The sequence below is a fragment of the Erinaceus europaeus genome, chromosome 6 (genome assembly GCF_950295315.1).
Source record: "Erinaceus europaeus chromosome 6, mEriEur2.1, whole genome shotgun sequence".
NCBI lineage: Eukaryota > Metazoa > Chordata > Mammalia > Eulipotyphla > Erinaceidae > Erinaceus > Erinaceus europaeus.
In genome coordinates, this window is record NC_080167.1 from 7,071,752 (window position 1) to 7,091,632 (window position 19,881).

Genomic DNA, 19,881 nt, shown 5'->3' on the forward strand with positions numbered 1-19,881 from the left:
GATATGAGTTTAACATGTATAGTAATTTAGTGTATAGTTTTTATATAGTAGATGTATTTTTGTTATATGATATACTATTGAGGGAAAGCATTTCTATTTTTTTAAACAATGTTTTAATATTTATTTACTTTCCCTTTTGTAGCCCTTGTTATTTTTTATTGTTGTTGTAGTTATTATTATTGTTATTGATGTCGTTGTTGGATAGGACAGAGAGAGAAATAGAGAGAGGCAGGGAAGACAGAGAGGGAGAGAGAAAGACACCTGCAGACCTGCTTCACTGCTTGTGAAGCGACTCCCCTGCAGGTGGGGAGCCGGGGGCTCGAACCGGGATCCTTACACAGGCCCTTGCTCTTTGCACCACGTGCGCTTAACCTGCTGTGCTACCGCCTGACTCCCAGCATTTCTATTTTTGTATAGTGAATGCATTCTTATTTTATACGTAACATGTCATAGTTGTAATATAACAATAACACTGCAATTATATTACTGCACTCACAGTCTGCTTCATCTTTCAAGTTAAGGTAACTTTTTGATCTCCCTCTGGGGACCGCTGGATTGAAGGCAGAGGTGAGCATAGGACATGTGTGACTTCCTGGGAATATTCTTCCAAGAGTTTGCCCCACTGGCAGCAGTATATTCCAGGCTCCGGCATTTCAGGGGGTGTCTGGGTGTTACTAGTATCTCCTGTGCTGAGTGGGCACAGAGGGAGGAAATACAAACCCAGGGAGGCAAGAGTGGGCCAAGGACCCTCTCACGGGCTAAGCAAGGCACTTTGACCTTGTGAGGAGTCACCGTGACACAGAACTCAGGACTTTGACCAAGTGGTGATGGTGGTGCTGGCAGTGGCGAGAACGGTGCCTAGTTATGTCCCTCTTGCTATTTTTAAGTGAGATTTCATGACATTTTTCTGTATACATTTAGAGAAACACATAGGTAAGAAAAATAAGTTGGATTTTTATCACTGAGCAATTGCGGTAAAAAATATCGCTGAACTTCCCTTAAGGCTAGATTCTAGATTCTAGAAAGTGAGGAAAGGGGAAAAGAGACAGACCCCCCACCTTCCCGGAACTGTAAAGAGATGAACCAATGAGTAAGATCTTCTCAACAAAAAAATGAACTAGAGCACAGAGAGTTGCTTCGAGAGAGGTTATTTTAGCTAGAAGGGGTCATTAGCCTCACATTTTCGTGAGTGTGCTTGTCAAGGTCTTCCCCCCTCAGTATCTGTCCTCTTTCCTTTCTGATCTTATTATGTCGCATCCCCCCGAAAATGGAATCCTGATATACTTTGTCTGATACAGCCTCTTTTTTTTTTTCACTTCATATATTGTGAGCAGCGTTCACTTTCATTATTTATTTATCTGCCTCTTTCTTTTTTCTGCATGTAGAGCAATTTGTCACGCAGGCTGTCCCCATTTGTGTCACTGGTTCCTCACAACAACATTCGCTTGCTGTTTTTTGGTCTGCCATCACCTCTACCTCCCTGACTCAGACTTGCTTTGTCCCTCACTTGCTTCATGCAAACAGCCTCCTGAATAGTCCTCTGTATCCATTTACACTTGTCTGCCCAGATTTTATATATTTTGAATCATGTACTTTTCTCCTACCAAGCTATTATTGACTCCCTGTTGCCTACACAATAAAATCCAAGCACCTTAACTTTATCATTCTTGGGCTGTAAACCAGGAGAACTGGGTGATTTGAATACCTGTATGGAAAGGCATTAGGTATCCTTAATATTAGGGAAGTGCAAATCAAATCAATGAGGGACTTCTTCACAGCACTAGATGTATGTATATTCACTTTCTAAATGAAGCACATCAATATAATGGAGTATAACTAGCGATGGCGAGGATGCAGAGAAATTGGAACCACTGAGCATTGCTGGTGGAAATATAAAATTGTGCAGTATTTGTGGAAAAGTTTGGCAGCTCCTCAGAAAGCTAAACCTAGAATTAGTCTATGATTGAGCAGTTCTACTTGTAAGAAGATACCCAGGAGAAATCAAAATATGGAGTAGAACAAGTATTTATATGCCAGTGTTCATTTATCAGCTTTATTCACAACAGCCAAAGGTGGAATCAGCCCACATACTCATCAAAAGATGAATAAGTAAACTGATGTATGGACATACAAATGACTACTAAGGTTCTGTGCCATGCTGTAATACAGACTAGCTGATGACAACATTATATCAGGCGACATAAACAAGACATAAAAGGAATCATCTAACTCTACTTATTTGAAACATGTAGATGGGGAAAACATGTAGATGACAGAAGGTATATTAGTGGTTCCTGTGTTCTAAGGAATGGGAGTTATTGCTGGATGGATAGAAGGTTTCTGTTTGGAGTGATGTAAGTTTTTCTAGTGGCTCAGGAGACACAGGAGCTTGGGCATAATTAATGGCAATGAATTGTTCACACATGGCTAAAATGGCAAGTTTTGTGCTATGTAAATTAAAAACTTTTTTTAAAGATTATCTTTATTTATTTATTGTCGGGCTAACTTCGCGGGCAGGAGAGAGAGACGACCAGGGACTCATGGCTGAGTGGTACGCAGTTCAGTCTTTATTCATGTGGAACACAGTGCAATCTAAGTTATCTCTAATCACAATCTTGTCCTTATATATCCTGAGGTGGAAGAGTCAGGTCTGAAGAGGATGTATGTAGGATAGGGGGTGGGGAGAAGGAAAAAGTGTGCAAAACAGTGAGGATTAAACTAATGCCCTGGAGGCAGGCGGTGCTTAGTTAACAGTGGTTATGTAAATAGAATACAGTGTTAAGCAGGGGGAATTAAACCAATGAAACAGAAGGGGTCTTAGAAGCAGAATAAGAAGCAGACCAACAATTTATTGGCTGGAGACAGTCAGAAATCGAGAGGGAAGGGGAAGACAGAGAGATACCTGCAGTCCTGCTTCACTACTCGTGAAGCTTTCCCCCTGCTGGTGGGGACCGGGGGTTCAAAACTGGGTCCTTGTCATTATAACATGTGTACTCAACTAGGTGCACTACCACCTGATCGTACTATGTACATTTAAACACACACATGCAAACACATACACACACACATGCACACATCCCTGGATAGTGGATCATCTTTGCCTCTATGCTCAGGTGGTTTATTCGCCTCTCTACATGTTATTCCCACATCTCTGCCTTTAAAATCCCCACTGCATCATCCAGACTCGTTTCAAATGGAACCTCTGTGTTTGATGACTCCATCTGTCCTCACGACATTGTAATCTCTAGTTTCCTTGCTCTAGCCCCTTCCTAGACCGTGCATCCTTCAAGCAGAGGGACCTTAGCTGTTTCATCTTTGCAGTCTTAATCCAACAAATGTTTATTGAGCCTGTACTGTGCGCCAGCCTGGAACAGAATTGCCAGGATGCCATGCAACTTCAAGGCATGTTGCACTGAGTGGAAATGTCTTAGGTGATCTGAAGCCCACGTCCTGAGAGGAGTTTCAGTGTAGTGCAGCTTTGAAGAGAAGTCACTTTCTTCCCTACTTAAGAGCTTTATTGGTTTTCATCCTTGGAAGAAGTGAACCAGGATAGGTTGCTTTTTTCACCTTCTGGGACCATCTCTCATCTTTAGGGGGAAATTATTTTTCCTTACTCATTCCCCAGATCCAATCCATGAGGTTTGAGTGAGTGGCCATGTTCTTACATGGTTTTACTCTCTTGGCTGCTGTTGATTGGCCCAAGGTAGACACCTGACCCAAACTGGGCCATTCAGAGCTTTTGAAACCAGAACTGAGTGGGAGAGATACGGAGTCTGCAAGTCACATTGCTTTCTGTGGAACAAGCTGGCAGCAGCAAGATAGGGTATGGTTGATGCGGGGGGGCAGGGGAGGCAGAGAGAAGAGCCCCTGGTACCAGCTGCATCAGAGACCCGGCTGCATCACTGGCCATCACATAGCTTGCTATTTCACCATGTTGCTTTTTTTTGTGTGTGTGTGTGCCTCCAGGGTTATTGCTGGAGCTGGGTGCCTGCACCATGAATCCACTGCTCCTGGAGGCCTTCCCTCCCCTTTTGTTGCCCTTGTTGTTGTAGCCTTGTGGTTATTATTGTTGTTGTTGATGTCGTTCATTGTTGGATAGGACAGAGAGAAATGGAGAGAGGAGGGGAAGACAGAGAGGGGGAGAGAAAGACATCTGCAGACCTGCTTCACCGCCTGTGAAGCGACTCCCCTGCAGGTGGGGAGCCGGGGGCTTGAACCCGGATCCTTACGCTCGTCCTTGAGCTTTATGCCACATGCGCCTAACCCCCTGCGCTGCCGCCTGACTCCTGTGGTTGTGTTTTTTAAGGCAGCAAATTTCCCTCTAGTCTAAATTAGTCGGAGTTGGGATTCTGTCACTTGGAACCAATAGCTGCACTTCACGGAGCATACTTTTTTCATTACAAGTAATAACTCCTTTCTCTTAGAACCATTAGGAATATTTAAAAGATAATGCATTATAAAGTGCTGATGATGGGGCCTGGCCAGTGTTTACGTGATCATTTGTAATCGGACAGTTGATACTAACAATGATCGCTCTTTTAATCAGCACCCTTAGTGACTAGAGAGAATGGGGGTACTCAGCAGATATATGTGAGGTGGCTTTGGTTTCTCTGTTAGTTCACCCAAGAGAGGAGGGACGTTCCACAGGACTTTAGTGCCCTCTGTCTTTGTTAGACCCAACTTTTCTTCCTTCTCAGATCACAATATGAATTTGGAAGTTCCCTCACCATTTTCAGCTGGTCTGCATTGTGGTGTCTCTCACCACGGGGGCCAGAGACAGAAATGATCTGATTCCATGCTCCAAACAGGGCCTCACCTCAGTCCTTTCCCATTTGGCTCCAGCTGGTGGAAGCTCGGTGCACAGCTCCGAGGCGTAATTGCTTTCTGCTTGTGTGTTGCCAAACACTAAAACCTTGCTGTGCGAGTTAAGTGTTTTGGGAAATGGGCTGGATTATTTTACTGATGGAGTCTTCGCAGAGTTGGAAGTGCTGAGTGAGCTGCTGGATCTGACCTTGCTCCCCTCTTAGCCCACCTGTCCTCAGCAGGAGGGTTACGGTGAGCTCTGTGAAGGGATCTGGAAGATGTTCTGCCCCTGCAGTGACATTTAGCAGCACATATTAGGTCGTCAGCTGAAAGCAGGAGAATGTAAAATGTGTTCTAAATTATTCAGAACATTAAATTATGATTATATGCTGTCAGCCATTGTTTTAAACACTTTGCAAACACTAATTTAATGGTTCACTTTGTCACCCTTTAAAATTACCTGGATAAACTTTAAAAGTCTGAATGCTCAGGCCACACCCAGATTTCTGGGTATGGGGAGTGTTCAAACGGACAGTTATACCCAGGAAAGCGATAGAGCACAAGACTAGCATTTGAGAGGCCCTGGCATATGTCAGAGTCAACCAATCAATCACATGATTTCACCCTCTTGGTCATTGTCGATTGGTTCAAGGTAGACAAGAAAAAAGGCCAGCATGTGTGAGAATCAGTGAATGAATTCATTTAATCCTGACAGCACACAGTACTCAAAGCCCTGTGTGGACTGCATTGTACAACAATGACATAGATAACAACAACAGTAATAATAACGTTTAACAACAAGGGCAACAAAAGGGAAAAATGGCTTCTGGGAGCAGTGTCTCACTTTGAATCAGCCACGTCATATGTGGTCAATGGCCACCATGTGGCTACCCCATTGGACAGCATGGCTCAGTCCATTCTTCAGCCTAAAGGTAGAGTGGACATTCTAAGACGCCAGTGTTACTAGTTCTCTCAGTGCCCGCTAGCATGTCTTCAGTTGCCCATTGTCCTCAAAGTCCCCAATGCTTTTTTCTGACTGTGTTCCTATTTTTCCTTCTATGCTGACTTCTGATAACCTCTTCATCATAAAACTTAAACCACAGCACACACACTTAAAAAAGCATGTTATTTATTTTAATGAGACGTACAAACATACATAACAGAGCACTGCTCAGCTCTGGCTTATGGTGGTGCTGGGGATTGAACCTGGCACCTGAGAGCCTCAGACATGAAAGTCTTTTGTATAACTATAATATTATGCTGTCTTCCCAGCCCAGCACACACTTTTCTTTCCCCCACAAACTTATAATTGTTTTTCATGTCTCTCAGCTATTGCCTGGAATTACCAATTTTTCTCATTCCATTTCTTCAGTTAGAAGTGTCTTTCTTTCAACTAAGATCAAACTTTTAAACCCTCCCAGAATTCACCTAAAGGAGTTGGCTCAACCTGCCTATGGATTCATAAGGTTCTTTGAGCGTTTGTCACATACTTGGGTAGCTGTACATCTACTTGTTTCTCTCACAAGATCAGGTTCTTCACTAGGGAGGGTGCCATGACTTCTCCATCCCACTGTGTTCGCCTCACGTAAGCCTGTCAAGCAGGGAACACATCTAGTTATGCCCAGTACCCTTCACTTAGTTACTGTTTGTCTCAATTGTCGTCCTATAGGTTGGAGATATTCACAGTTTAACAAATGAAAAAACTGAGGTCCTCAAAAAGAAAAGGATAAAATGATTTGCTCTGTCTGGCCCACTTCTGGCTAGTTCTACTCAACTATCCTCCTCTTCAGAGGAAGAAATGGAGGAAAGCAAATAGCTTGATGTAAGCCGTGGGCCATGAGGTAATAAAGTATAAATAAGATGTTTGCAAATGAGATCACATCTCGAATGCCCTAGAGTTGCTGGATGTGTAATGGAATCCTCTTATGAGAAGTGCAAAGATGAGAGACTTTCAAATATATTGCTTTCCTACATTGCTGTCCCCTTGCTTACAAGTAAGACCCTGCTGCTGTGTGAACCAGATTGGATGATAGCCTTTCTTCCTTAAAAAAAAAACTTATTAGTGATTTAATATTGATTTACAAAATTACAGGGGGCTGGATGGTAGTGCACTGGCTTAAGTGCCCATAGTAGAAAGTGCAAGGACCCACACAAGGATCTGGGTTCAAGTTCCTGACTCCCCATCTACAGGGGGGTTGTTCCACAAGTGGTAAAGCAGGTCTGCAGGCATCTGTCTTTCTCCCTTTCTGTCTTCCATTCCTATCTCAATTTCTCTCTGCCCTATCCAATACAAAATGGAAAAAATGGCCTCCAGAAGCAGTGGCTAACCCTGGAGGCAAAAAAAACCAAACCAAACCAAACCCAAATTACATGTTAACAAGGGTATAATTCCACACTGTTCCCACCGCCAGAGTTCTGAATCCCCAAACCCTCCATTGCGAGCCACTGCAGACATGGGTTATCTATCATCTTTATAACGATCTTTCTACATTTGTACACCATTGCTTCTTTTTCTTCTGGGTCCAGTCCTGTCTTCCCCTCCAAGCCACTCATGACCCTATTATTATTACATTTAAATGTCCCTCCATTTTTCTCATCTTTCTCCAGGTCCTGATGGAGCTGGAATTCAGAGCCCTCTTATCCTCCTCCTATCACTTCTCCCACACTGGGGGGTATGGATAGAAATTGTTTTTGGGGTGCGCTTTTTAGGAGTTCTGGTTTCTGTAATTGCTTCTCCTCTGGACATGAGCACTGGCTAGTGGATCCATACCCCCAGCCTGTTTCTAGGATGATGGTGTTTCTGAAGCAGCCCAAATAAAATTGTCTGGAAGTGTCTGACCTTTATTTATTTATTATTATTAAGAATTATTTTATTTTGCCGCTAGGATTATCACTGTACTATTCCATCACCTTTTGCTGGTGGCCACTTTTTTTAAACACTTTTTTTTTTAGGTTTATTTATTTATTCCCTTTTGTTGCCCTTGTTTTTTTATTGTTTTTTTTTTGTTGTTGTTGTTGTTGTTAAAAAAGGAGACATTAACAAAACCATAGGACAAGAGGGGTACAACTCCACACAATTCCCACCACCAGATCTCCGTATCCCATGCCCTCCCTTGACAGCTTTCCTATTCTTTATCCCTCTGGGAGTATGGATCCAGGGTCGTTGTGGGATGCAGAAGGTAGAAGGTCTGGCTTCTGTAATTGCTTCCCCACTGAACATGGGCGTTGACTGATCGATCCATACTCCCAGCCTGCCTCTCTCTTTCCCTAGTAGGGTGGGGCTCTGGAGAAGCGGAGCTCCAGGACACATTGGTGAGGTCGTCTGTCCAGGGAAGTCTGGTCAGCATCATGCTGGCATCTGGAACCTGGTGGCTGAAAAGAGAGAGTTAACATACAAAGCCAAACAAATTGTTGAACAATCATGGACCTAAAGGCTGGAATAGTGTAGATGAAATATTGGGGGGTACTCACTGCAGACTATTGTGTACTTTTGCTTTCAGGTATATATTTTGCCCTAGTTTATGAATATTTGCTCTATCTCACGAGACTGGTCTATATCTGGGTTTTGGGACTTTGTTAGGAAGTGAACCACCTGGAATGGAATTAGAGTATACTATGAAAGGAAAGGTCTCACCCGAGTAATGAAGCTGAAGGGTTGTCATTCCACACCTAAAGTCTCTGGACTGTTGTTGTTCTTGATGTCATCATTGTTGGATAGGACAGAGAGAAATGGAGAGAGAAAGGGAAGACAGAGAGGGGGAGAGAAAGACAGACACCTGCAGACCTGCTTCACCGCTTGTGAAGCGACTCCCCTGCAGGTGAGGAGCCGGGGTTAGAACCGGGATCCTTCCACCCACCCTTGCGCTTTGTGCCACCTGCGCTTAACCCGCTGCGCTACTGCCTGACTCCTGACTACTTTTTTTTTTTTAATATTGGAGGCAGAGAGACGGAGGGGGGGAGAGGGAGAGAGAGAGAGAAGCTCAGACATCTTCATCACTGCTCCATCACTTGTAAAGCTTGCCTCCTGCAGGTGAGAACCTGGGGCTTGAACTTAGGTCCTTACAAATAGTGGTATGTGAGCCCTACCAGGTGCACCAATGCCCAGCTCCAGATGATCTCTTAGATGCCCTGGAGCTGTTATCATGGCTAAAGAGAGACTTGAATGTGTCCAGGGCAACTGGTGTGTGAGCAACTAAAGACACTGCTTTTTAGTTGAGGCTCTTGGCCAGCTGAGTACCTGGTAGTCTCAACCATTGGAAACGGGTCGTTAAACCAGCACTACTCTATGTGAAGTTATCTTTTCTCATCGAACACATCTGGGCCAGAGTGCCAGGGGCTAATAATAAAAGAAGGACAAGGGTCAGTTAGCTCAGGTTCAGACAGCCAGCACCCCCTCCCCCTCCCCCTGCCTGGGCTCCCTAAAGTCATGGCTGGACTTTAGGGAGCACAGTGTGAACTCTATCGGCCCACTCAGTATTCTAGAATGAATACGGCAGATTTGAAGAAGAGACAATTGAACTCACAAACACAGAGAACAGAGCTGGGAGTGGTGGGGGGTATTGGGTAAAGATGGTCAAAATGTTCAAACTCGGGGGTCAGGCAGTGGTGCAACAGGTTAAGCGCACATGGTGCAAAGCACAAGGACCTGCAAAAGGATCCCGGTTTGAGCCCCTGGCCTCCCACCTGCAGGGGGATCGCTTCACAGGTGGTGAAGCAGATCTGCAGGTGTCTATCTTTTTCTCCTCCCATCTGTCTTCCCCTCCCCTCTCCATTTCTCTCTGTCCTATCCAACAACAATGGCATCAATAACAACAGTAATAATAACCTCAATAATGTTAAACAACAAGGGCAACAAAAGGGAAAAAATGGCTTCTGGGAGCAGTAGATTTGTGGTGCAGGCACTGAGCTCCAGCAATAACCCTGGAAGCAAAAAAAAAAAAAAAGTTCAAACTCCCAGTTATAAGAGAAATTCTGGGGATGAATGCCATTACCCATACTAGACTGTATGTTTGAAAAAATTACTCAACTGGTGTAAAGATTCTGGTTCAAGTGCCTGGCTTCCCACCTGCAGGGGAGTCACTTCACAATCGGTGAAGCAGGTCTGCAGGTGTCCGTCTTTCTCTCCCCCTCTCTGTCTCCTCCTCCTCTTTCAATTTCTTTGTCCTATTGAAAAAAATGATGGTGTGGAAAAAAAAAAGGAAAAAAATTAGTGGCCACCAGGAGCAGTGGATTCGTAGTGCTGGCACAGAGCCCCAGAGACTAGAGGCAAAACAAACAAACAAACAAACAAACAAAAACAACTCCAGCAAATGCAAGCTCTAGGATTTTCTCCTCCTTCCTAATGGAGCATGTCAGCGATGGTCCTTCCCCACCATTCTGAGGACCATCCAGCTAGAAAGTCCACTTGAACCACTAGCCCAGAGCCTCTTTTGCACATGATAGAGGTACCAGGACTGACTCTGCTAACAGCCCCCACCCTCACCTTTGTTTCAGGCTCCTTTAAATCCAAATTGGCACTTCACAACTGCTGCAAAACCCAGTGATAAAACATCTGTGTTCTTAGTCTTTCTCCTTTTCTTTTGATTAATGTTGTGGGTTTCACACAGGATCCACTACTTTCAGCTTCACCTGCATGCTACATCTGAAGGTTGTCTCTCCCTCCTGTCCCACCAGCCCTGTGAAGAAGAGTCTTTCTTCTTGGGAGGCTAGAACTTGGGCTGTACACAGACCTCTTTCCTCCCTCCTCCTCCTCCTCCTCCTCCTCCTCCCCTTCCTCCTCCTCCTCCTCCTCCTCCTCCTCCTCCTCCTCCTTCTTCTTCTTCTTCTTCTAGTGTTTGCCCTTCTTCCGTAGCCAGTCAACAGCGTCGGGTTGAGCCTGATGTAAAGTTTCGAGACCTCCTTTGAATCTGGAGAGGTGGCAGTCGTTGACTATGTGGGTCATAGTCTGTCTGGAGCCGCAGGGGCAGTTCGGGTCGTCTCTGGCCCCCCAGCGATGGAACATAGCGGCGCACCGGCCATGGCCTGTTCGATAGCGATTGAGGAGGGCCCAATCATAACGTGCTAGGTCAAAGCCGGGTTGACGCTTGCAGGGATTTGTGATGAGGTGTTTGTTCTTTACCTTTCCTTCCATGAGCATCAGAGTATCAGATGTCCACCGAGGGAAGACATGCAGAAATAAAATAATCAGATGCAGTGGCCGTACTGGCATTAGTAGTTACTACAGGCCACAGGGACTTGAACACTTGTCTGTCAATGCGTGACCTTTGGTGGCTGCTAACAGTCAACCATAACCCAGAAGCTCTTGTGGGGCTTGGCAGTGATGATCCTGTTTTTGCCCATGTCTGTCTGTTGCGCTTATCCAGCTTTTGTAGTCCTTCCTTTGTCTGACGAGGTTAGCCTTGGAGTGATTGAGGGGAGTGAAATAGGTAGTAGGTGAGAGGGTATCTAGGTCTAAGTAGAAACGGTTTGTAATGTAAATCTTGGTAGTTACATGGAACCAGAACGGAAAGGGCTTTGTCCCCTCAGTGCTCTAGTGTGGCTTCTGTGCTCACTCTCCCGAGGCCAGTGCTGCGGAGAAAACTTGAAGGTTAGAGAGAGCCAGACCCAGGTCTGAAGTTACCGGGTGTGGCGCAGCTTCAGAGAGCAAGTGAAATCTGCACCACACATCTCAGAGGACTGCTAGGAAGGTCACATGGTGTAAACATCTAGAATGCCCTTTGAAAGATGGAAGGGGAGTTTCAGACTGGCTCTTATTCAAGATGATCAGTTTGAATCTCAGGAGCATATGGAGAGACAGGTAGTGCGGGTGAAACAAGATGACCAGGATTTGAACTTTGGATCCCTTGCTTGGAGGTGTGTGACTTCGATGACCTCACCTGACCGAGACTCAGTAAAATGAGAGTGAATATGCACAGACGGGATTCCAGGGTAACAAGAAGGATTTAGCCAGCAGATGCATGGGAGTTAATGGCACAGTGCCTGGCACATGTGCTCAGAGCTGCTCACTTTTCTTACATTTTCATTCTACATTATCTGTCTGTGACCCCCTGGCTGCCTCACGGACCCCCAAATGGGAGATGGGCACTTGACCTCCTCCTTGAGGAGGAGTGAGACTCAGGCAGGGCCCGTAATGAGTGTTGTGTGTGTGTGGGGGGGGAGCAGGCAGAGATGTGGTGGCCACCTTAAAGCGAGCTCAGGTCTTTCTTCCAGTGCCATTCTTTTTTTCTTTGCTTTGTTTTTTGTTTTTGCCTCTAGGGTTATCACTGGGGTTCAGTTTTTGCCTCTAGGGTTATCGCTGCGCTACAAATTCACTGCTCTTGGAAACCATTTTTCCTCTCTTTTCTTTTCTCTCTTTCTTTTTTTTTTGTTGGATAAGACAGAGGGAAATTGAGAGGAGATAGAGAGGGAGATAGAGAGGGAGGGAGACACCAACAGACCTGCTTCACCACTTGTGAAGTAGGCCCCCCTACAGGTGGGGATCCAGGGGCTTGGTGCCAGCACTATGAATCCATAGCTCCTGGAGGCCATTTCCCCCCCCCTATTTTTTTTATAGGACAGGAGAGAGAGAAATGGAGAGAGGAGGGGAAGACAGAGAGGGGGAGAGAAAGACAGACACCTGCAGACCTGCTTCACCACCTGTGAAGTGACTCCCCTGCAGGTGGGGAGCCGGGGGCTCGAACCAGGATCTTTATGCCGGTCCCTGCGCTTTGCGCCATGTGCGCTTAACCTGCTGTGCTACCGCCCAACTCCCCCTAATAACATTCTTTAGCGTGACTGTGGCTCTCAACCCAGACCCTTCCTAGTTCTGAGACCCATGGAAAGGAATGTCAAGTCCATGGCAACTTCTGTCGCTTTCCTTCTTCACACAAAACAAGAGGAGAAGTAGTGAAACCGCTCCCAGCAACAACTGTTGCAGTGGCCTGTGTACCAGGTTCACTGGTCCTGTGAGAAGGAATGAAAGGAGACCCTCCTACATCATGTCACCTTGGGCAAGCTTCTCACCTTCCCGCACTCTCCCACCCCTTGGAAGCCTGACTAATGACCGCCTCACAAGCTGCTGTCAGAATAAACTAAAATCAGTACGCCCACCACCTATAACCATGTGTGACATGCCACGAGCACACAAGTAATACTTCCTCTAAATGGGTTAATTTCGTTCGATGTGTTGACTTACATAAATAATTTGGCTTTGCAAAGATACCTCTGGAAGAATCCCAGGTTCATAGGGAGATTGCCTCTTTAGTTGGTCATGAGGCCTGAGGATCGAAGGGGGGAGGAATAGTGTTTAAGCACATGGCCTTTGACACTATTAGAATTTATACCCTGTGCACACATTACTTTCCCACAGAGATGAAAGCTATGAAAAGTGAAAACTACTCAGTTCTGGCTTTTGGCAATGCTGGGGCTTGAACCTGGGACCTTTGTTGCCTCAGGCATGAAAGTCTTTTTTGCATAAACATTATCCTGTCTCTCCAGCCCTACCATATATTTTTAGAGGCCTTTCCTCTCTTAATTTTGCAGGGAGAACAGAAAATTCCCTTCTCTCCTTAAATTTATATCCTGGCAGGGATGAGCAAAGTATGGCATCCAGCCCAATCTAACTTGGTTGCTGGTTCAAGACTCAGAGCCAGCTGACGGAGTCAATAAAGAGGAATTTTATTTATTGATTGATAAGACTGTAGGGTAAGAGGGGTACAATTTCCCACAATTACCACCATCAGAGTTGTGTATCCCATCCCCTTCATTGGAAGCTTTCCTGTTCTTTATTCCTCTGGGAGCTTGGATCCAGAAGCTATGGGGTGTAGAAGGTGGAGGTCTGGCTTCTGTAATTGCTTCCCCGTTGGACATGGATGTTGGCAGATCTATCCATACTTCCAGCCTATTTCTGTCTTTCCCTAGTGGGATGGGGCTGGAGAGGTGGGGTTCCAGGACACATTGGTGGGGTCATCTGTCCAGAGAAGTTTGGTTGGCATCATGGTAACATCTGGAACCTGGTGACTGAAAATATATAAAGCAGAACAAATTGTATAATAATCATGAATTTAAAGGTAAAGAATATAGCAAATAAGATTTAGTGTCTCCATTTTGGAAAAAGCTAGTAGGTCTATTTTAGGTATATTCCAAAGGGCCCATGACTTTACTAACTTAAAAAAATTATTTATTTATTTATTTATTTATTTCCTTTTGTTGCCCTTGTTGTTTTATGGTTGTTGTCACTGATGTCATCATTGTTGGATAGGACAGAGAGAAATGGAGAGAGGAGGGGGAAGACAGAGAGGGGGAGAGAAAGATAGACACCTGCAGACCTGCTTCACCACCTGTGAAGCGACCCCCCTTCAGGCGAGGAGCTGGAGGCTCGAACTGGGTTCATTACACCGGCCCTTGCACTTTGCACCACGTGCGCTTAACCTGCTGCGCTGCCGCTGGACTCCCAACTTTACTAATTTTACCTGAGCCCGACAGCTAACATGCATGTGGGCTAAAGGTATTGTCTGGGGAGATGGAGTCAGAGTTGGAAATAGGAGTAGAAAGCTGGGTTGAGGAAGAGAGTAGCTCCCAAATATGGGAATAGTATCTAAATACTGTTAACTGCAAACCGTGTCAATTTCATCTGGGACCCATATTCAGCACAGGAGCCTGTGTAACCTCTGCATCCCAGTAGGTCTGAACTCACATTCCGTAGTCACGACCAGGAACATTCTAGGCTGCTCTTGTTTCGGGACCCATCTTCCTCGAGTGGCAGAGTATGTTGACCCAGCCTCCCTTTGGAGAGTGGGACAGTCCTTACCATTGCTGCTCCACATTGAGGTCAAGGTCCTGTAGAGGCCCACAGGAGGGTCCATGATGCTGTACCTGATGGAGATGACCAGTGATGGTAGAGAGAGGACTCTGTTAGAAGGAGGAACTTAATTAATGTTAACGGGTCACAAAAAGAGCTCATGCTCTTAAAGAATTCTGGGCCCTGAACAAAGGCAAGGCACAGCTCATATAGAGGCTGCAGGCTGAGAGCAGAAAGCATCCTCTTAGAAGCAGAGGCTGCAAGGTTAAGTGGGTGGGATCTGCATCCATTGCTCAGGTCTGGTTGCCTTCATTGCTGTTATCACTTCCTGTATAGCTATGTCTGGGGAAGTCTAGCCTCAGGACTCAGAAGCTTAGGATGTACCACTCAGGGGCCTCCTGTTATCTGGGGTCTCTTCTTCTTATAGTTTGGTTAGTTAACTCTTTGCCTTGACATTCTCTATTCCACTTCAGCCTGTAGTCTGTTTTTATATGTTCTCCAACCTAAAAATGGCCTTTTTTTTTAAAAAAAAAAAACAGTTTTAAAGGGATATCCATTTTAAAGGGTGTGCAATAGGTATTTACTATTTGCCCTTTTGCAAAAAAGCTGTTCTAGGAAGTGCTTATCTCACCCTTTGCTCTCCACTTCCACCCCGCTGCATTGTTCTTCCTTCAAAGCAAACTTCACACACACAGGAAGTAGATAACAGTGATCTTGATATTGTTCCCTCGTTGCCCTTTGAGTGCTTATGATAAGATTAAGAGCTTATTTGCTTAGAGCAACTCATCAGTATAGGCAGCTTTGAATGCTTTCAAGCAAAAATAGAGTAGGATTCAGAGAAATACAAAAACATGTTCAAGTGTTTGCACCTCCTCACAGATTGATGCGAAGGCATGGCCGCAGGGGCGCAGGGATGACACGGCTCTAGGAGGAGGAGTCGACATGATGTCCATGGATGGGTTTAAGTGCATGCCAGAGCTCTGTAAGTGGGCACTGCTTTACCCCAGCCCATTCCTTCTGGCCTTCACCCTCCCGAACAAGGAGAAGAGCTAAGGCCTGTCAGAGGCTTGGAAATAGCTCAGTCAGTAGAGCTTGCTCTTGCATGCCCAAGGCCCCCAGTTTGAGCCCTAGCACTGCATGTACTCGGTGGTGTCCTGGCTTCCCTCTCTCTCTCTCTCTCTCTTTTCCTTTCTATTTCTTTCTCTCCTTTTCTTTCTTTCTTCCTTCCTTCCTTTCTTTCTTTCTTGCTTTCAGGGATATCGCTGGGACTCAGTGCCTGCACTACAAATCCACTATCCCTGGAGGCCATTTTTTTTTCATTTTATTGCCCTTGTTGTTGTTATTGTTGCCATTGCTGTTGTTGTTGTTGTATAGGACAGAGAGAAATCGGGGAGGGGGGGAGACAGAAAGGGAAAAAGAAAGATAGACATCTGCAGACCTGCTTCACAGTTTGTGAAGCGGACTCCCTGCAGGTGGGGAGCCAGGGGCTCGAACCAGGACCCTTGTGCGGGCCCTTGCACTTCGTACTATGTGAGCTTAACCCAGTGTGCCCAGCTCCCTCGCTCTTCTGTTTTCTAATGTGAAACTCATTACCTCATATAAAATAAACATATCTCTTTAAAAGTGATCTTGGACACACACCTGATTTTATAAAGCTCTCGTGGTCACCACTCAGATGGTGAGATCACAACCGTGGGGGACAGTAAGTAGATCTTGGTGTGCTGGCACATAGTAGGTGCTCAGTTATTGTAATTCTACAAGACTCACAGCAAAGATACTTCTTCCTGTGGTGCTTCTTTGAGCCTGGAGACTGGGAGGTGTTGTACTGCTTCCCCCAGTCTATTTTAACAATGAAAGAGCTGGCCTCCTTTGAATGAACACCCCTTCCTTGCTCCTCCGTGCCTTCTTCCTTTGGGGGCTGGAGTGGAATACTAAGACACACCACTAGATGGAGCTACTGCTCTGAGAAAGAAGCTCGGAGTATGGCAGGCAGGAGGGCAAGGGAAGCCTTGTGATTTCAACTCCTCCCCTGCACGAGAGACAGACCAGGCTTTCTCAGCTTGTTTTGAGCAGAGCACTGCTCACCTTTGGCTACTGGTGGTGCAGGCGACTGAACCTGGAACCTCTCACATGCAACACCTGTGCTCTCTTGCTACACTACCTCCCCAGATCAAACCAGGTTTTTTTTTTTTTTTACTCTGCCACTCCTGGGTTTTGTGACGGTTGGCAAACAAACTTCAGTTGTGGCATTCATATTTATAAAATGCACACACACACACACACACACACACACACACACACACACACACACACACACCGAATGCTGTCATTTTATTTGCAGTCTGCAGAATGCAGTGCTGATGTTAGTATGGAGGCCGGGTAGTCCGGTGGGATTCTAAAAGTGAGCTAGCTCTCCTGATCTTGCTGCCTACGGGGCGGGCTGGGGGTCTGAGGGCAGCAGTGGAAAGGTCAGCTGGAATGGAGTGGAGACATCTCTCGCAGGCTCCACCTCCACCTCTCCCTCCATGAAGCTGATGAGATGGTGCATGAAGATTCAGTGTGATCACATGAGGCAGGGCGTTTTGCACAGTCTCTGGACCTGCTGCTCCGTGTCACAGAAAACCAGCCTAGCATGCCAGCGTCTGCCTGAAGGGGAAAGTGTTTGCATTGCTGTGGTGTGTGGTGTGTGTGTGTGGTCACTGGGGCCTCATTACTCTGAGCCAGCATCTTCAGATAGGAAGAGAGAGAAGGAGAGAAAGAGGGAGAGAGAGGGAGAGAGAGAGAAAGAGAGAGAGGAACCATGGTACCGACCCCCCCACACACCCACATACTCACCATCCCCATCAAAATTTATATTCTGTTTCACACAGAGAAGTCTCTTAATCTTCTGGACTCTCTACACCCCAGTAGCTTATCAAGATAGCAGAGTATTGGTGTGGAGAGGCTGTACACATCCTCTGCCTTCCCCGCCACCGTCTATGGCTGACTTGTCCATTTCCACATAAACTCCCTGAGAGCAGGACCTTGTCTGCTTTGGTCATCCTGTAGCGTCAGGATGTGAAGCCTGGGAGACCATGTCGGCCTTTCAATAAAATGTGTATTGAATGAATGAGGAAACGACTGAGCAGATGAATGAATAGATGAGTGGAGTGTTCCCTAAATTGAAAATTGGTTCCTACAGGACTGTCCTGCCCCCTCTCCTGGGCTGCCGTGAGGAGATGCTGAAGCTTAGCCTCCATGAGTATTCTGATATTCTGATAGTAAATTGTTAACTGCTAATCCAGCACTGTCATCTCTGAGACAGAAAGATACAGATCCCATGACTTAGTGAGAACCCAGGTAAGTGTAAGAGTATAAGGCCAACAAGAGAGGAGAGGTTACATGACAATGAGTTCACAGGCATTTTGAGAGAGAGAGAGAGAGAGAGAGAGAGAGAGAGAGAGAGAGAGCTAAGCTTCCCTGTGCTATCAAGACCATCAGAAAGTTTATGTGGATTCTTAAGGTTGAGATTTTCTTGCATATCATTTGCCTTGATGCAGGAATTCTCCATCCATCCATCCATCCACCCATCCACCCATTTATCTACTCATCTATCAATCCATTCATGACAATATATAAAAGATGAGAAATACTGTAATTCCAGTGGTGTCAAATAGTGACAGTGTCAGTACTCAACTAATCTATTCTGAAATTTAAATATCATTATTGGGAAATAATGCCAACCACTAGTGGGACCTACTCTTTTTTTTTTTTTTTTTTTTTAAGCAGCTCAGTAAATGGTTGCCATTGTTATTCTTAGGGTCTGAGTTACCATCCTCAAATCCCATAGGTACAACTCTTTCCCACAAAGACATCAAATATACAATCAATTTTTATTAACTCAGGATCCGAGGAAGAGAAGAGAGTAAGAAGCTGGAAAAGGAAGAAGAGACTGGACCAGTGAGGAGCAGAGACTTGAAGCTTGAGCCTAGGGCATGAGGTTGAAAAGGGGCTTCTTCCTGTAGCAAACTGGCAGAAGTCAGTCTCTGATGATACCACACTGAGTGTCTGAGCTGAGCGAGGAGGCAGGAAGAGGAAGCACAGATAGGAGGCGGGCACACAGTGTAGACTGGCCCTTCTCCCCGGGACTGCTGGTCGACCCAGGTCCAGACTATGTGTTGGCACTGTAGGGGCGGATGGGGAGGTTGATCCTGTTCTGCAGCCAGTTGTTGTAGTCCTCCTGCGGCATGTTGATGATGTGTTCACGTACAAACTGTGGGCAAACATAGCGGCAGCTTCAGTTTGGGGCTGAAAGTCACTCTTCCACCTTCTGCACTCCATAAAGAATGTTGGTCCATCCACCCAGAGGGATAAAGAATAGGGAAGCTTCCTGGGAGTCGGACGGTAGCGCAGTGGATTAAGCGCAGGTGGCGCAAAGAGCAAGGACCGGCATAAGGATCCCGGTTCAAGCCCTCGGCTCCCCACCTGCAGGGGGGTCACTTCACAAGCGGTGAAGCAGGTCTGCAGGTGTCTGTCTTTCTCTCCTCCTCTCTGTCTTCCCCTCCTCTCTCCATTTCTCTCTGTCCTATCCAACAACGATGACATCAATAACAACAATAATATCTACAACAATAAAACAACAAGGGGAACAAAAGGGAGTAGATAAATATTAAAAAAAAAAAAAAGAATAGGGAAGTTTCCAGTAGAGAGGAAGGGACATGGAACCCTGGTGGTGGAAACTGAATGGAATTGTAACCCTGTTATCTTACAGTCTTGTTAATCATTATTATATCACTAATAAAAAAATACAGAAGGAAGTCAGGCTCTACACTCCAAGCTCCTGAAGATTTATGGTGAGGCTGGTGGTTTCCAACCAGCCGGACACTTGTGCTGACTGAAACTTCATGCGGGGGGGGGGGGGGGGTGTTTCTCCCAAGAACCAGATTCCCGGTTTTCATCTGGTTAGTTTTAAGCCCTCTGCCCCCCTTTCATTTTCCATGTCTGACCCAAAGAAATTTGGGAAAAGCAGTAACAACCCACCCACTTATCTGCATTTTTCTTTCCTTTATTCTTCTTAGTCTCTGAAAAATCATTTGTCCTTGAAGTCACTTTGCTTGTTTGTAGTGTGTGCTTAACCAGGTGTGCCACCACCTGGCCCCACCCCCTGTTTGTTTCATAGACTGCTCTGTGGATTCTTGACAACTACAGGCTTAATGTCTAGGAAAGGGTGAGAGGCTCTCACAGAAGTTTGAGTTCTGTGATGTTCCCCATGGGAAGGCATCGGCTAAGGAGTGAGCCCTGGATCCAGGTTTTGCTCGGCA

At 45.8% G+C, this 19,881-nt stretch overlaps 1 protein-coding gene and 1 long non-coding RNA gene across 3 annotated transcripts in view; one reads left to right on the forward strand and one right to left on the reverse strand.

Moving 5' to 3' along the window:
• The window catches only part of LOC132539075 (uncharacterized), a 152,770-nt gene that overhangs the window by 74,519 nt on the left and 58,370 nt on the right, over window positions 1-19,881 (forward strand). The gene's annotated exons all lie outside the window — the stretch shown is intronic.
• Window positions 18,435-19,881, reverse strand: part of CCDC60 (coiled-coil domain containing 60) — a 159,244-nt gene continuing 157,797 nt past the window's right edge. For both annotated transcript variants that reach the window (XM_007529309.2, XM_060193005.1), the window contains exon 14: window positions 18,435-18,833. In XM_007529309.2, coding sequence (XP_007529371.1) covers window positions 18,732-18,833 — 102 coding nt within the window. In that variant the 3' untranslated portion in view covers window positions 18,435-18,731. The remainder of the gene's footprint in view (window positions 18,834-19,881) is intronic.